The 16436-nt window shown below is 40.1% G+C and overlaps 1 protein-coding gene across 5 annotated transcripts in view; it reads left to right on the top strand.

Annotated features, from left to right (window-relative positions):
• The first annotated feature begins 6146 nt into the window (after positions 1–6146).
• The window catches only part of DDC (dopa decarboxylase (aromatic L-amino acid decarboxylase)), a 59214-nt gene continuing 48924 nt past the window's right edge, over positions 6147–16436 (top strand). For 4 of the 5 annotated variants that reach the window (XM_009883787.1, XM_009883785.1, XM_009883788.1 and 1 more), the window contains exon 1: positions 12159–12359. In XM_009883787.1, coding sequence (XP_009882089.1) covers positions 12159–12359 — 201 coding nt within the window. Of the gene's footprint in view, positions 6264–12122; positions 12360–16436 lie in introns of those variants that run through there. The other variant, XM_009883783.1, reaches the window with a different exon arrangement.

Here is a 16436-nt window from a genome sequence, read left to right as displayed (position 1 = left end):
TCTGGTGGAAGAGGTGTCTCTTAAGACTACACAAATTAAGATTGCTCCTAAATAAAAGAGGTAGTTTCTTAAAGAGTTAGCAGGAGATAAAAACAGAAATCTGAAAATTCCCAAAAGTTTTCTAGACTGTCTTTCTGAGAACTGTGCAGAATGTCAAACTGCTGTAAAGGCAAGTTGCTTCTAGACTGGCAGCATCTGACCTGAGCACACAGAGGTTCAAAATCTGTGCCTCTGACCAGAGACGAACTCTGCTGGAGTGTGGGTGGGGAGGTGCTGCCACTTCAAATACGGCCTAGATTTAGGCCATTTTGATTCCAAACAGAGTTGGAGCCAAATGTGGTAACAAAGAAAAATAAGCTGGAAGAGAACAACCCTTCCTAGCAAAATATTTTATGGAAGCTGCCCCTGAGGACTTATCCAGAATTGCACAGCGTATGGCAAAGACTTGCATCTGTACTTGAAAATGAGAACTTGAACTAAGGTCTCTGAGCGCAAAGGTAATGAATGCATTGACTATCCTTCTCATTTAACTGCCTGTCTCCTCCAGTCACGTGTAAATCCTGTCTAAATGAGAGCCTGTATCTCCTAATGATAATGTGGAAGCTGTGATTATCTGAGGTGTGGAAGTGAACAGTATCATAAGGAGAACAGATGGCAGGCAGTTCTGAGTGAGGATATGGCTGGCTGTGCTGTGGTGAAGCTACCTGCAGCAGCTTAAGCTGTTATCTTTCCTGGCTGGCTGCTTTGCCTCCTAGCTGGGGATGATTGCCCTTCTTATGGCATTGGCAGGATGGAGCGTGTGAACACTTGGTGGCTCTGTCACCCAATGCTACAGGGACAGGCAGGTTCTTTTTGAGATCTTTGGTAGAATTGAGGACTGGCCACGAAGTTGTAGTTACAATTAGAGCTTTATTATTACATAAAACATTTCATTATCAACATAGCTTATTGTTATCTGCTATTTCTAGCCTTTAGTGTAGCTTATTGTTCTACAAAGTTTTTATCAATTATCATTCTTTCAGTTAAGCAAAATTTCTAGTAATTGGTATAGCTTTCTTACAATTTAGAGTCTTTAGTTACCTAGGCTTTTAGTCACCTTGACCCTCTACAGATCAGGTCAAATTCTTAATAATCAGTGCATGATACAATAATCATAATCTGGACTGAGACCTTACCCAAAAGAACATGAGTCACCACTCAGTCTGTGGAGGAAGAAGACAGTGGTGTACATGTCCCAGACCACTGGGGGATCATGGGTTTCGCTGACCAGCGGCAGGACTTGCAGCTGCTTGATTTTGTAGGTAATATCTCATGTGCTGTTACACTTCCCTGTCCCATAATGGGTGTCACCACATCCTGACAGCAAAGCTTGGTGGGCAAATAATCTTGTCACAATGCTGACAGGGGATCTGGCTGTTGCTATAATGGGGGTCATCACATCTTGGTGACCACAGCATTGAAAAGGGGAAGAGAGGAGGTGATACGTGATCAGCACGCTTACATTTTATGGCCATTTCTCATAGGAAATGGTGTTGGAGTGGGGCATACCAGTCACATGGCTCCAATGGAAAGTCTCATCTTAGTATAAATGCATCTTCCTTAGCAAAAATCACACACTGCACTCCAGCAGCTGAGGTGTGTACGTACATCACTGTCACCTCTGAGACAGAGACAATAACCCACAGCAGAAGGTAGCAAACATTACCTTACTTATAGCTTCAGCTGTGAATGTGTGTCCATGACCAGGGAGACCCGTGTATGTGGAAGATTCAGTTCCCACTCAGCTCTCCAGACCCCAGCGTCTGTGATATGCATAAAGTAATTTCTCTTTCTTGGAGAAAATCCATGTACTTGGTAACTTTTATGTTACATTAAGCATAAATTCTCCAGAAAATTGGCATTGGTCTTTTCTAGAAAGGTGCTTATGTTAGCACAGAACTGAAGGGAAGTCAAGGACACCTTTGCAACAAAGCTGTCTGGGAGGAAGAGCAAGAAACACCAGTATGATCCCATGCCCTAGTACTTGCTGTAATCTCAGACAATTGAGCACCAATGTGATCTTTATGAGGAGACTCCAACGTTGTTCTCGTCAAGGCTTATATTGGTGGCAAATGCTCTTCCAGGCTTATTGCAAGAAGTGCATAGTAGTGCATGGGCCTCAGGACAATGCATTAATCACAGACAGTGGCAAAATGTCTTGTGGACCAAGCGGTATCTTTGATATCTTTGTAAACAGTGATCTAAACAAATCACTTACATAAACGCAAGCACTGCATTATGTTCCCTTTGTATCTCAAGCCGTCTTGTTCCTCGTGCTTCACCTGGGTCTGTTTTTTCACCCACACATTCCATTCATAAACTTACTGCTATAATTTGCTTTTCTGACATGAGGTCTTAATAGCACATTTAAGCCCTGATAGCAGTTCATCTGTCAGCCGCAGCTTCTGTGAGGTTCACAATGGTCAATGCTTAAGAAAATTCTTTCTGTGAGCAATATATGGCTGGACGAGTGCCTCAGCAGTGCCTGCACCCCTAGGTAAGCGCATCTTCTCAGCTCACAGCAGAAGCTATTCCTATCTCTGTGTTGGAAGAGCCTGCCTACTGTGATTGCAGCCTGCTCTCACTGTCTCTGTGACTCTTCACAGCCTGTCAGTTTTTCTGTTGACACTTTTTCAGTTCATCACAACCTCTCTCTTTTCTGTAGGCTTGCTTCCATAAGAGTAAAGCGCTTAGGCTGCCTCGAACCAGCAAGTGGTACGTTAACTCCTCCGAAGCTGTGTGTTTGAGTCTCTGTCCGTGTTCACTTCGTTAGCAGTTCCTTTTTATCCCTTTTTGGTTTACCTTCACATGTTCACACAGACATCAATACGTAACTGAGCAGGGAAAACAAGTCACACATGAAATATTCATGAAGGATAAGACAGATCCTTTCCCAGTTTGTCAGCTCTTGCTGAGATTCATCTCCTGGCTAATCTGTTGCAAAGTCTGCTTATGCTGTGCAGGAGACTTAAGTTTTTATCCTTGTACAATGCAAGTAATCCATCTATTTGTGTCTGAAGGCTTTATTTAATTCTTACTCTCTTCCAAAGGAAATGCACCCTCTGTTATATCCAGAAAATTATTAGTTGCACATTTCTGCTAAAATACTCTCCCCTGTTTTGTCTCATTTTTATGGCTCATGCAGATTTGGGACCTTGTTTATGGAACATATAAGGACTTTTCATTCCAGTATATCTGAGTGATTCTTAAAGGGTTTTTTCTTTCCGTTTCCTTTTTGTAGATAATTTTCTTTTCCATTAGTGGTATTATTACATTCATGAAAGAATACGTTGGGAAAAAAAAGACAGACAGGGTTCTACTACTGGATTTTTTTCTGAAGGAGCAACAGCGAGGGAAGCAGGAAAAAAGGCCTGCAGCCTCCAAATAGCATCCTCAAACTAAGGATAAGGAGTAAACCAAATACTAAGCAACAAAGCAGTGTTTTTTCTTATGCTTTTGCAACAGTGACTATTCCTTTGACACCAGATATTAAAATCAGGCACAAAATTGTGCTGGTATGATTCCTAATTAATTGTTTCAAGTTATTTTCTCAATATCTAAGATATTGATGATATCTGAGTCAATTTAAAGCTCTTCACATTGTAGCTCAGAACAGGTTTGTTCCAATAATGTTAGGCTCAGTGGGCTACAGCACAAAACATCTTGACCAAATGTATTAACCATAGCCACGCTGGCAGGCTAGCATGAGATGAGTGTCGTGCTATGCAGGTGAGGGAAAAATGAAGTTGGGATTAAAGTCGTCTCATCATAACTGGACTGAAGGCCTTGGAAAACAGCCTTTTAATTTCTAATCTGTACTGTATAATGATGGAAGAAGTGAAAACTGTTGGAAAATGGGTACGAACTGTTTAACTCCCTCTGCTTTGATCCGTATCTGTGCACATGGACTGGCAATGGGACTGCAAAGGGACTGATAACACATTGTCTGCATCATTCTCCGGTGCTGTGCTGGAGCCTCCTGTTCAAACACGTTATCTCTCCAGCCTTGTTTGCAAACCAAAGAGATCAGCAATGGTAATAAATTGATACCATTACTGCATGGGGACGGTGTCATTATATATATCATCATCAGGGTGACATACCTCTGTGTGCAAAAACATGGTGAAGCCTCTCTGGTGTTAGCTGCGAATATTATGATCGGTTGGTTGCTTACCAACAAGCTCTGGCCTTTAAACTTTTTAGGATCATCTGTTACTTCTCACACGCTGGTATCTTGAATTTTGAAGCAGTTTGGCAGTAAAGGGGAGATCTTTATTCATTGTGTTTCAGCAGCAAGAGAAGTTCTTCTCTGTGAAAGAGCCAGCACACTGAAGGATCTGGAACAAATTGGAAGGGCCACAGCAGGTCTGCCTTAGCCAACACCTGTTAGGGAACACTTAATGATCTTGCTTTTGTCCCCCACATAAAGACTCTGTTAAGCAAATATTTGGGTATTGCCAACAGTTGATGAGGAAGATTATGAAAAGTAGTACGAGCCCTCAGAATTATTAGAATTATAGAGAGACATGGAATGTGCTTTTCAGAAAGGCATTGCCTATTGTACCTTTCTTATTTTATTTCCTTTTTCTTCCTAAGAAATAAAAAAAATGATTTTAATAGAAAATGCAATTGTTGCCTGGTCACAGCAACTTTTAAGGTAAGTTACAGGTATAGGAGAAAAGTAAAACCACATCAGATGACTTTGAGGTGGTATTTCAACACTCTGATTGATTAAACCAGCATTTTAATACTCAGATCTTAATTTTAGTTTCCTTTGAAAGTTATTTACCTTTTGCAAGCCATTTGGATGAAATGTTGAAGTTAGATTTGAGTTATCTTTATGTTTGCTCGAGACACCTTCAGTTTCTGCATCTCTTATATACCCTTACAACATATTTTGAATTTTCAACCTTTTGAGTCGAATTCGGGGAGAAAGAAAAAATCAGAAAAAATCTCCAAAACACTTTTTTTCCTGTGAGGTCCCAATTTGCCCAGGCTGTAACCCTGCTCACTCAGGAGTTGATTTGCGGTGGAAAACAACTGAGAGCCAGCTGCAACTGACCCTGGGATTTCTCGATGCATTCAAGATTATAGACTGATCATTACTGCAGACACAACCCAAGAACTGAAAATGTGACTCAGATCACAGAGTAACATCTAGCACAAGCGCAATGACACCCTCAAGCCTTTCTGTGGATTCTAGGTCTTGTTTTTATTTTGAATAGGCTCTCAGAATTGTATTAGAATTGTAGACTTGTAACTGGCCTGATATCATTGTAACAGCAAACACATGACAGTTTTAAAATACGTGACAGCCAGAACTTCTTCCTCCTTCACAAAAAGGTTGGCTGAAATCCTGCAGCGCACTAGAGACCGGCCTGGGAGCAGCGGCCATCCCAGATCTCCTGCCACACTACCTGGCTATAAGCTGTTCGGGACTATGAAATGCTGATAGTATGTTTTAAAACAAACTTGAACAAAATAAAAATGACAGGCGGTTACCTGGATTTGTCTAGGAAAGAGAACTCCCCACAAAACTTGGTTTAGAATAGGGAAACAAATCTTACTATCGCTTTTAAGTATATGTATGATGAAAGAGAGAAACTGGCAAAAGTTAGATACAGCATATCTGAGGATGTTAATTCCACACGTTCAGAGCTTGCAGTCACTTGAGTGGTATTTCAGCCATATCTGTGTCTCTTTCCTGAAAATGGTGTTTCACAGAAGTGGTTCAAAGCACTTGCTTTTACAGCAAGAGCCACAGCAGAAATGTCCCGGAGACGGGGAGCATGTGATCAGACACTCACTGTCAGACTTGTTAATGGAGCTCATGGAAGGAAACACACTCCACTTCACAGTTAACATAGGCAATGGCCGTTTCTCACTCAAATCTGTCTGCCTTTTGGGTCGCTTTTTTTTACTAAGTGTATTTTGGAGGAGGTGGGGGAGGACGAGGGGCAATGGGTGCAAGTTGGAACATAGGAAGTTCCGTTCCAACACACAGAAAAATTTCTTTACAGTTCGGGTGACAGAGCAGTGGCAGGGGGGGCGTTGGGGAGGATGCTGCTGCTGCATGTTGGATGCAAAGCGCTGGGCTGTGATAGGCTGAGGGGACGGGGATACTCTGCCTATATATGCTGGCAACTGCATCCTCCGCGCTTTATAGCTGTCACAGAGGAGCAAAGAGAAAGACGGAGGAGAAGGAAGAACCTTACCAACTTGCTGTAAGTAACATTCTTTGTCCTTAAAGCTTTGTGGTTATTGAATTCAAGGAGGTACATTTGGATTAATGCAACAATTGGTTACCTAGAGTGGGAGCTTGGCTAATAAAACAGCCAGCCTGTGTTATTTTAGGGATAATCCAGGATACTCAAAAAGCATTTCTCTTTAACCTAAGTTTGCACAATGTAGTGTGCATCTGTCATTTTGTGTTTGCTTGTTTCTACCTATGATGTATGTCAGCTATAACTGTTTATGTACATTTTTGCAGAATCCCATGTATCCAAAAGTTTATATCTTGTCTTTCCAAGTGCAACAGTTTTGAAAAAACAAGAGAAATTCTCTGCCAAATATTTTGAATAATAACATTTTCAAGATAAATTAAATGCATGACTTTTTAGGGAGAGGTTTTCCTCAGAAATAACCCTTTCCCATCATTATAATAAGACCTCAGAAGGGAAAATTACAAAGTTGCAGACTCTGTGCCAGTGACAGCAATTAATAAAACCAGCAACTTCTAGTTGGAAAATGAAATTTTTAAATGAGATGTAGGGCCTGTAACATGTATACCTAGTTGTTGGCTTGTGCAAAGGTAGAAGTACAGAGTAGATTCAGTTCCTTTTTACTCATGCTGAAATAAAATACATCCTACAGTCTTTATTCAGGCAATACTCCTGTTGCCAAAAGTCAAAGTTTAGCTTAACAGTAGCAACAGCTGCAAAAACCTTCAGTTGGGTTCAAGAGCAGAAAGTCTTCCTGGCTTCAGTGCTGTCACTGTAGCACCACAAGCCTTTACTTACATTATATTCTGCAACAATCAGCTGGCAGAATAGAAAGTGAACTTGTCTCATTTATTGGAAAGATATACAGTTATTACTTTTTTTGAGCCAATGCAGCTATCAGTTTAAGGTACTGTCAATGTGTCTATGCATTCTTCCTTTCTGTATTTAATAATAGGAGCTACTAAAAGATTTTATTATGTTAGCTGGTTTTTATTTTACTTTGATGAACTGTAGAACAGGCAGTCATAAAATTATAATACATCAGATGTACCTCTCTCTCCTCATTTGTTGTCTTTTTCCTCTTTTTTTCTCTTTTTCTTCCTCATAAAAAAATTTCCTGGTGGTATTTAGATATCTTTTAAATTTATATTTTGTTAATACAAAAACAGATTCTAAAATTACAGACGATACTTCTTAACAGAAATAATGAATAAGTTGAATGTTATCTACATAATATTATACCTATAAATGTATTTAATACTTAATTGTGCATAAACTGCTCATTTGTATGGTTCAGTTTCAGATAAAGTAGAAAATGGTTTGCAAATGAACATTATACTGAATATACAATCTAAAGACTAACAACAGTTTTCAGTACCTTCACTAAAATAAAATGTTCTAATTTCAGTGCATTGAGGTAGGAGTAGTTTGAACAAAGCAGCAAAGGATATACCAACTTTAGATTGTGTAGTGTACTTGTCCTCTGACAAATTCCAGCAAAACTAAAGAGCAAAGAGTTTATATATGAATAATAAAAAAAAGATACATTGATATTATTTAAGATTTAACATGCTTTCTCTTGTTTTTACCTGAAGTTAAGAGCAAAACTCAATCTTCTCCAGTAACACTGAACTCAGATGGCAACAAAAGTACTCAGGCATAATATATGTTTGGTAAAATTCTGTTTGAATACAGACTATGCTTACAAAGTGGTGATATTTAGACTGATAATTAGGCTGGATGCCTCCTGAGAAACTGTGCTCTCCTCACTTAGGGTTCAGCTCGCGGGTGTTGAATATGCTGAAGTACATCCTGGGAGGTGTGGGATCCCTGAGAGCATGGAGCCTGTATCACTCTTTATGGGCCTTCAAGAAAATAGACCGGTATTAAGTACTTCAGAGAGAGGCTCAGTTTCTCTGAAATTTCCATTTAGTTTGAGAAACTCAGCCTACATTATTTTGCAGTTTAAGTCCCTTCGACTTAAGTGGATATTTCAAGTACACACAGATTGTAACACTCAGCCCTTCAGAAAATATGGATGCTCTCAAGCAGTGTTTTCTTTTTAGACCCTAAGGGCTGAGTAGTCTGACGTATTTTGCTTCTTAGAAAATCACATTATATATTTGTAAAATACACTGGCACAGATGGAAGGCCTCTCTCTATGCATTGTATTGTTGCATTGTACATGTGTTGTATATGCATGTGCAAGGCAGAAGAGAGAAATACTCTGTACTGGTAGAGAGGTGAAGTAATTTGCATTTTTATGGTACTCACTGGTAAGCATTACAATTGTCAGATATTCTGTCTACTGGATGTGGCTTCCATAGCAAGTAATACTTTCAAGCAGATGAAGTGAGATCTGTAATGAGCAGTTGAGGAAGAGAATGAAAATAGGGATGAGAGTATAAGTGGGTCTTGTCACTCACAGAAAAAAAAGATACAAAATAGGAGGTGAAAAGGAAAATTTAAATGACCTCTCTTCCTGCACGGAGGATACCTTCACAGTTCCTGGTGAGATATGCGTATTACAGTACGTAAGGAATTTTCAGGCAAGGACTGTTAGGAAAGAAGATGCATGGCTACATAAAAATTGATAGATGTTTAGATAGATTTTAATTTCTCAGTATTGTTATTGGAGAAAGAAGAATGAAATACTTTGCTTCAGATTGAAGCAGATTGATGTATTTCACTGGATGACTGAACTGAAAGTTCATTAGAGGTTAACTTATGATGCTAGTTTATATCAATTTATAACACTGCAGCAACTGTGGCAGATTTGGGATGGATGGTTCATCCTCCCATTCTTTATGCTTAAACTTCCTGGCTCAATTACCTCTCCCATGCAAAACAGAGGTTTCCCCTGGAATTTAATTCTTTACCCTGAATTTTGAGAATGCTATTGCAACAGTGATTTATGACAGAAGTAATACAGCCAAAACAATGTTAGGATGAGCCAGTGGACCTCCAGCTCTTGGGAAGAACTATAGTTCGCAAATAACAAATAAGATCTCAGTGATTATCTAAAATGTATATTTTGTCAAACTGAGTTGACAAATTTCAGTTCCATGGTCATAGGCTGAAACCACAGAGTGTGTATCTGATATTTAGATCTGAATTTTATTTGCTTATCCTGATATCCAAAGAGAACTTTGTCCAAACTGCTAATAATGAAAATTACAATAAATTATATCAGCATACTGTATAGGAACAATATGATGCAAATGTTACTTGGAATAAAAAGAAATTTCAGATCCAAAAAAATCTAGATGGTAGAAAAATGGTCATAAGCTATATAACGTAGTATCTATGTTGTGGTAATATGATAAATAAATGTATTTTTGTCTGTGTGTTTGTGAGCTGTTTTGAGCTTGCACGTGATGCTATTTAATTTATGCCGTTTGATTGATATTTTGGGAAAAGACCAAGCGTTCCATAGAAGGTTCTATTTTAAATTATGCCCTATATTGAATTGATACAAAGTAAAGCTAGAGAGTAGTAAAGTGATACTCTTACCTCTTCTGACATTGTACTGACAGTTCATTGCACCCACAGATAATGAGATGTTCAGCTGAACTGATCCATGTGTAAAAGTCTGTAGGAATAACTGTAACTCAGTGGTGAGCAACAGTGGTGCTAGAAACACCAAATTCTCAAGTTCTGAGTCAGTTCGGTCTCAGGCAAGTCTCACTGATTTGGCAGTCATGGATTAAATTCTATTTTCACAGCTTTCATCTCTGAAACCAGAGGAAAAAAGAACAGATTGCCATGTGCAAGTTCTTTAGAGCATGCTATCCCAATGAACTGATGAATGAAGTAGCATAAAAGAAATAATGACACAGCATAAATTGAGGATTAAGTTAGAGATACTTTGAAAAAGAAGTGAAACAGTACAATATTTAGATTTCTTCCGGCAAAAATATCTAAACCAAAGAACAGAGCCTTGGGGCGTAATTAGATTGCTGCCAAAGAGATACATATTGATCGCTGCAGTTCATGCTGACTTATTTAGAAAGTTTATTAAAATTTTGAACTGTGATCAAAGATGTGTTAAATGAAAATGCACGTAAGATTTGGGGAGTATTGAAGAAATGGAATCTTCCTGACTGTAAGGGAGTGGAAACAAAACTGTTTGCTTAAACGCAGTCTTTCAGATGACACACAAAGCTGCCCACCAGAATCCTCTGAGGACCGTAATGACCACTGGTAATGTGTTTCCGGCAACTTAGTAGCAAGATCTGAGAAAGGTCCTAATTCCCCTTTCAGAAAGGCATAGAGCATGCCAAATAAACACTTACATGATGGTTGAAGAGAGTAATAAAACTCTAACAAATTAGCAATAAGAACAGCTATTCTCTGGGGGGGCTGGAAGTCCCTACTGTGCAGATCCTTGCGTTCCCAAGTGGTTCGTGACCTACAGCAGCACCCTGCCTTTTTAAATAGCAGCAGCAGCTGCTCCTCACAAATCTCAGATCCTCTATTTGTAGCAGCAGAGATGTCTCTAGGATGGTGTTTATCAATGATGTCTTTCTTCTGTAATGTGACGGTACTAATTCAAATACAATAAAGCCCAGAAGGGTTCCTCTTTTCTCAAACTGATGTCCTCAGTTATAAATCCTTAGCACAAATAGCTGATACCTAAGAAATTGTCTCTTAATTGCATAATATTCACATTGTGCTTAATATAATTATTTCCTTACGAAGTGAAGATCTGAAGGTATGCGAACTAAGCGTAGTAGTTCTTTACACCAGCAGTGAGTATCCTTGTTTCACTTGCCAATTTTTTTGCTAGATCCCAAGGAACAGTATCACTCACTTCATCTGAAAGTATAAAGACTCTTGGACGTTTTTTAGGCACTGTGGTCTCGACCTTGTATTCACTGAGCACTCCAAATGCAAAGCCACATACAGTAAAAAAGTTAGGAGGGTCAGGGTGGCAGGCGCAGGCACCCTAGCAATATGATTTTAGATTTGCACACCGCTTTGCAGGCAAACTCCAGCTCATCTCTGGTGAGCCATACATTGCCTTGGGTGTGCTCCCACAGTTTCTGCCTAGCTCAAAGCACACCTAGAGCTCCAGCCCAACACCTTGGAAATAGGGACAGTCCCAGACAGAGCTTCCTCACAACCTGCTGCAAAATACAGTACAGATCAACTCTAAGTGAATTCTAACTGAAACCTCAGTAAGAAATAAGGTTTTGTAAATGGCACAGCATGTACATTTACAGTAAAAGAGTAAAGAAGCTAAATCTTGAGGCAAGACAGGAGGCAAGAAGTGGATAAAATGACAGGGCAGCGCAGTGGATCACTGTGATAACTGTGATTATTATAGCTCGTTTTTATAGATTATAATAGAGACACACAGCATGCTATTTCCTTAGACCTCATTTTTATAAGGCAGGAGGGAGTTGATTATACGCCACATCCTTGTGTCAACCAGCAGTAGTAGGGATTAAATCTGTGATTTCTGAATCACAGAATCATAGAATGGTTAGAGTTGGAAGGGACCTTAAAGATCATGTAGTTCCAACCCCCCTGCCATGGGCAGGGACACCTTCCACTAGACCAGGTTGCTCAGTCTTCATCAATGTGCCTCTACTGCTCTTCTGTGCTAAAGATACAGCCAATCTGTATTAATCTAATCTATATGATGACACAGGCATCGAAGATTTACTTCTATACAATGTCCAGCTAATACTGGAGTGGAGCAGAATTCAAGTTGTATGGGCATTGGCCGAATATGCAGAAATAAAAGAGCATGTGGTCTTTTCAAAAAGGCCATATGAGTCATCTTATAAATCATCTGAACAACAGGTTTAAAACTAGTATTATTTTCTTTCAAAAGTGTTTTTTTTTTTTTTTTAGGGTTTTTCTGGTACTAAGTCCTAAACTCTGATACCCATGGATGCTGCAGAGTTCCGCAAGAGAGGGAAGGAGATGGTGGACTATGTTGCAGATTACCTGGAGAAGATAGATAAAAGACAGGTCTTCCCAGATGTGGAACCAGGATATCTAAGGCCCCTCATTCCGGACTGTGCACCCCAGGATCCTGAGAGCTTTGAGGATGTCTTTAAAGACATTGAGAAGATCATTATGCCAGGGGTAAGAAAAATGGGTTTGTAGTGTAATGTTCAATACTGCATTGAGGTTTCCAAAGATTTTAAGGAAAATGTGGATTGGAGGCTGTGCAGCTAGACCTTACAAACATCAGTACCCACACTGATTAGCTTTTAGAAGGCAGGATTCTGCTTTACATCCATAGTTAAATATGATCTAACACTTTGTACAACTAATGTTTTCTGTTCTTGCTAGAAATAATAAAATAATTCTTTTGTTTCACGTGAGGCTTGCTGTTGGAAATAATTCCCTTTCCTCCCCTGAACTGGTTAAGGCAAAGCTTCATAACTTCCGATTTCATGTGATATTTTTGCTACTTGCAAAGCAAGTAAATATTTTATAAAATGGGATTTTTATTAGTCTGCTGTGCCTAAAGTGTTCCTTCAAGCTGATCTTTAAATGTTAAAATTCTCTTAGGAAAATTCTTTTTATTACAGAGTTGACTAGAAAGGATTCTCCCTAGTACTTGTTCTGTTGACTTACTCTTCTAAATGTCAACTTCTCCTAGTACCTTTTAAGGCAGATGGCCACTACCTAAATATTAGTTCTCAGCTAGATCAGTGTTGTACAGACAATGCAAAACAAAGCATCTGGTATTTGTCCAGCTCTGAGTCTTGCTTGTTTTTGCACTCATGGTATACCTTTTTTATTTTAAATACATACTTGTCTCCTAAGGCCTGTAAGTAGCTTGAAGAGGACTGGATTATTAGTAAATGTTAATGAACAATTTCTCCTTTGGATCTCTGCAATAACCACCGGGGGTTGCTTCCCTGGGCATAGCTAGGTGATATGATTGCCATGTGACTGGACATGGAACCATTGCTCTGCAAATGTGTTCAGTCAGTGTACTATAATACCAACTCTTTTTCACTGACCAGTGTAAATATTTGATATTCAATATGACCTTATCTTGTTTCCCTTGGAGCCAACCCTGTTGTCCTTTCACAGGCAAAAGCTCCATTGAAGTCAATGGAAATCTCTCCACTCTTCTCAAAGATTTGTGGATGAAGTCTTAAATCCAACAGAATTAAATCAGTGCAGATTAGATAAGAGAATTATGTCCAACACATGCAAATACTTTCATTGCTACTCATAGATATGATTGCTTTCCTTTTTCATTGGAGGAAAATACTAACCATTTTTTTGTCTGTAAAATAGAACAGAAAACACTGCTTTGAACACTTGAGAACATCCAATAAAATAATATTGAATTAAAAAATTAGAGATGAATCACTTGAGAATACAAAGTGAGACATTCAATTGCAATTAAGTCATTAACATGTCTTGTTCCCTCTTAACTAAATTGATTTATTCTTGATACTTACATGCCCTGCAAATAAATTTACTTTTACAAAGTGATACCTTCTGAAGAAATACTCTATCCAAAACTTTCCTGTTGATGTTTGTGATACAAAGAGCACAAGTACGTAAATCCCAGTTCTTATACTGACTGATTCTGCCTGTGTTGTTTATACTAAATACTAAACACTCACACAAACACACAATCACAAAGTCATAGTATAGTAGAGGTTGGATGGCACCTCTAGAGATCATTTAGTCCACCCCCACTGCTCGAAGCAGGGTCAGTTAAAGCAGGTTGCTTGGGACCATGCACAGTTGGGTATTTGCAAGGTTGAAGTCTTCACAATCTCTCTGTTATCCTGTTCCAAAGTTTGACCACCCTCACAGTAAAAAAGCTTTTTCTTATGTTTAAGTGGAATTTTCTGTATTTCAATTTGTACACATTTCTTGTCTTGTCACTGGATGCCACTGAGAAGAATCTGGCTTCATCTTCATTATACCCTCCCATGAGGTGTTTATACACATTAACAAGATGCCCCCTGAGTTTTCTGGAGGCTGAACAATCCCAGCTCTCTCAGCCTCTTGCATATGACAGATGCTCCAATCCATTAATCATCTCCCTGACCCTTCACTGGAATCACTCCAGTATATCTTTGTCTTTCTTGTACTGGAGAATCCAGAACTGGACACAGAATTCCAGGTGTGGCCTCACCAGTGCTGAATAGAAGGGAAGGACCACCTCTTTTGACCTGCTGGCAACAGTTTTCCTAATGTGGCCCAGGATGCTGTTGGTTTCGTTTGCTGCAAGGGCACATTGCTGGCTTATGTTCAGCTTGTCCACCTGGATCCCCAGCTCCTTTTCTGCAGAGCAGGTTTCCAGCCAGTCAATCCCTGGCCTGTACTGGTGCAGGGGGTTATTCCTCCCCAGGTACAGGATTTTGCATTTCTCTGTTGAACTTCATGAGATTATTGTTGGCTCATTTCTGCAGCCCATTGAGGTGTCTCTGAATTGCAGCATGACCACACAGTGTATCAAACATTCGTCCCAGATTTACATCATCTGCAAAACTGCTGAGGGTGCACTCTGTCCCTTTCTCCAGGTCATTAGTGAAAATGTTGAATAGTACTGGCCACGGTATTGATTCCTGGGGTACACCACTGGCCTCCAGCTGGACTTCATGCCACTGATCACAACCTTATGAGTCTGGCAGTTTGGCTAGTTTTCCCTCCACTTTACTATCTGCTTATCTAGTCCATATTTCATCACTGTATCCATAAGGATGTTATGGGAGGCAGTATTGAAAGTCTTAACTTAATACCCTTGTCTATCAAGCCAGTCATCTTGAAGAAGGCTCTAAGGTTGCTTAGGCATGATTTTCCCTTCATAAATCTTTGCTGCCTAGCCCCAATCACCTTATTGTCCTTAATATGTTGGGAAATAGCTTCGCAGTTCCATCTTCCCTGGGATTGAGGTGAGGCCTGTAGTCTCCCAGATCCTCCTTCTAGCCCTTCTTGAAGATAGAAGTGACATTTGCTTTTTTCCAGTCCTTCAGAAACATTCCTTGGTTGCCATAATCTTTCAAAGGTATTTGAAAGTGGTCTCAATGGCATTGTCTAGCTCCTGCAGCACTTCTGAGGGCATCTCGTTAGGCTTCATGGACTCATATATGTCCAGTTTATTTAAATGTTTCCTAACCTGATCCTCTTCCAGGTGAGGTCTTCCTTGCTCAAGGCTTTTGCATGCATCTCAGGAGCCTTGGATTCCTGAAGGCAAATGTCCCAGTAAAGAGTGAGGTGAAAAAGGCATTGAGTGCCTCAGCCTTTTCCCTGTCTCTTGTCAGCAAGTCCCCACCCCCATTTGGCAGCAGATCTACATTTACCCTACTTTCCTTTTAATACTGATGAACCTGCAGAAGCCTTTCTTGTTGCCCTTCACATCCCTCATCAGATTCGGCTCTACATGGCTTTGGCTTTCCTAACCCTGTCCCTACATACTCGGACAGTGTCTTTATAGCCCTCTTTTTCTGGGTCACCTGACCCTCCTTGCTTTTCTTATATGCTTTGTTTTTACATTTGAGCATCATCAGGAGCTAATTGTTCCTCTGTGAAGGCCTCCTGCCACTCTTACTCAACTTCCCGCACGTGGGGTGGACCATTTTTGAATTTGGAGGAGGTGTTGGAGGATCCTTGAAAATCAACTAGCTCTTCTGGACCACTCCTCTCTGTGTCTGTCTCCCTTGGGATTCTTCCAAGCAGGTCCCATAACAGGCCAAAGTCTGCTTTCCTGAAGCCTGGGGTTACGATCTTGCTTTGCTCCTTTCTTCCTGCTCTCGTGATCCTGAACTCGACTTTCTCATGGTCACCACAGTCAAGACTGCCCCTGACTTTCAAATCCTTGACCAATTCTTTCTTGTTTGTAAGTCTCCAGTCCCACAGCATGTCTCTCCTCATCAGTTCCTCTATCACCTGTGATAGGTAATTATCATCAATGCATTCCAGAAACCTCCTGGACTGGTTGTGCCCTGCTGTGTCGTCTGTCCAGTAGATAACAGCTTGGTTGGAGTCCCCTGTGAGGACTATAACCTGTAAACATGAGGTGTCTTCCAGCTGTCTGAATGCTGTATCATGTTTTTCTTCCTGATCAGGTGGTCCGTAGCAGACACCCCCCTGAATGTTGCCCATCTTGAAATCTCCACCAGTCCTGACCCATAAGCTCTTGACTGGCTCATTGTCCATCCCTCAGCAGAGCCCCATGCATTC

Source organism: Charadrius vociferus, unplaced genomic scaffold (genome assembly GCF_000708025.1).
Source record: "Charadrius vociferus isolate BGI_N301 unplaced genomic scaffold, ASM70802v2 scaffold103, whole genome shotgun sequence".
In the NCBI taxonomy this organism is placed as follows: Eukaryota; Metazoa; Chordata; class Aves; order Charadriiformes; family Charadriidae; genus Charadrius; species Charadrius vociferus.
This window is presented reverse-complemented; position numbering and strand designations above follow the sequence as displayed.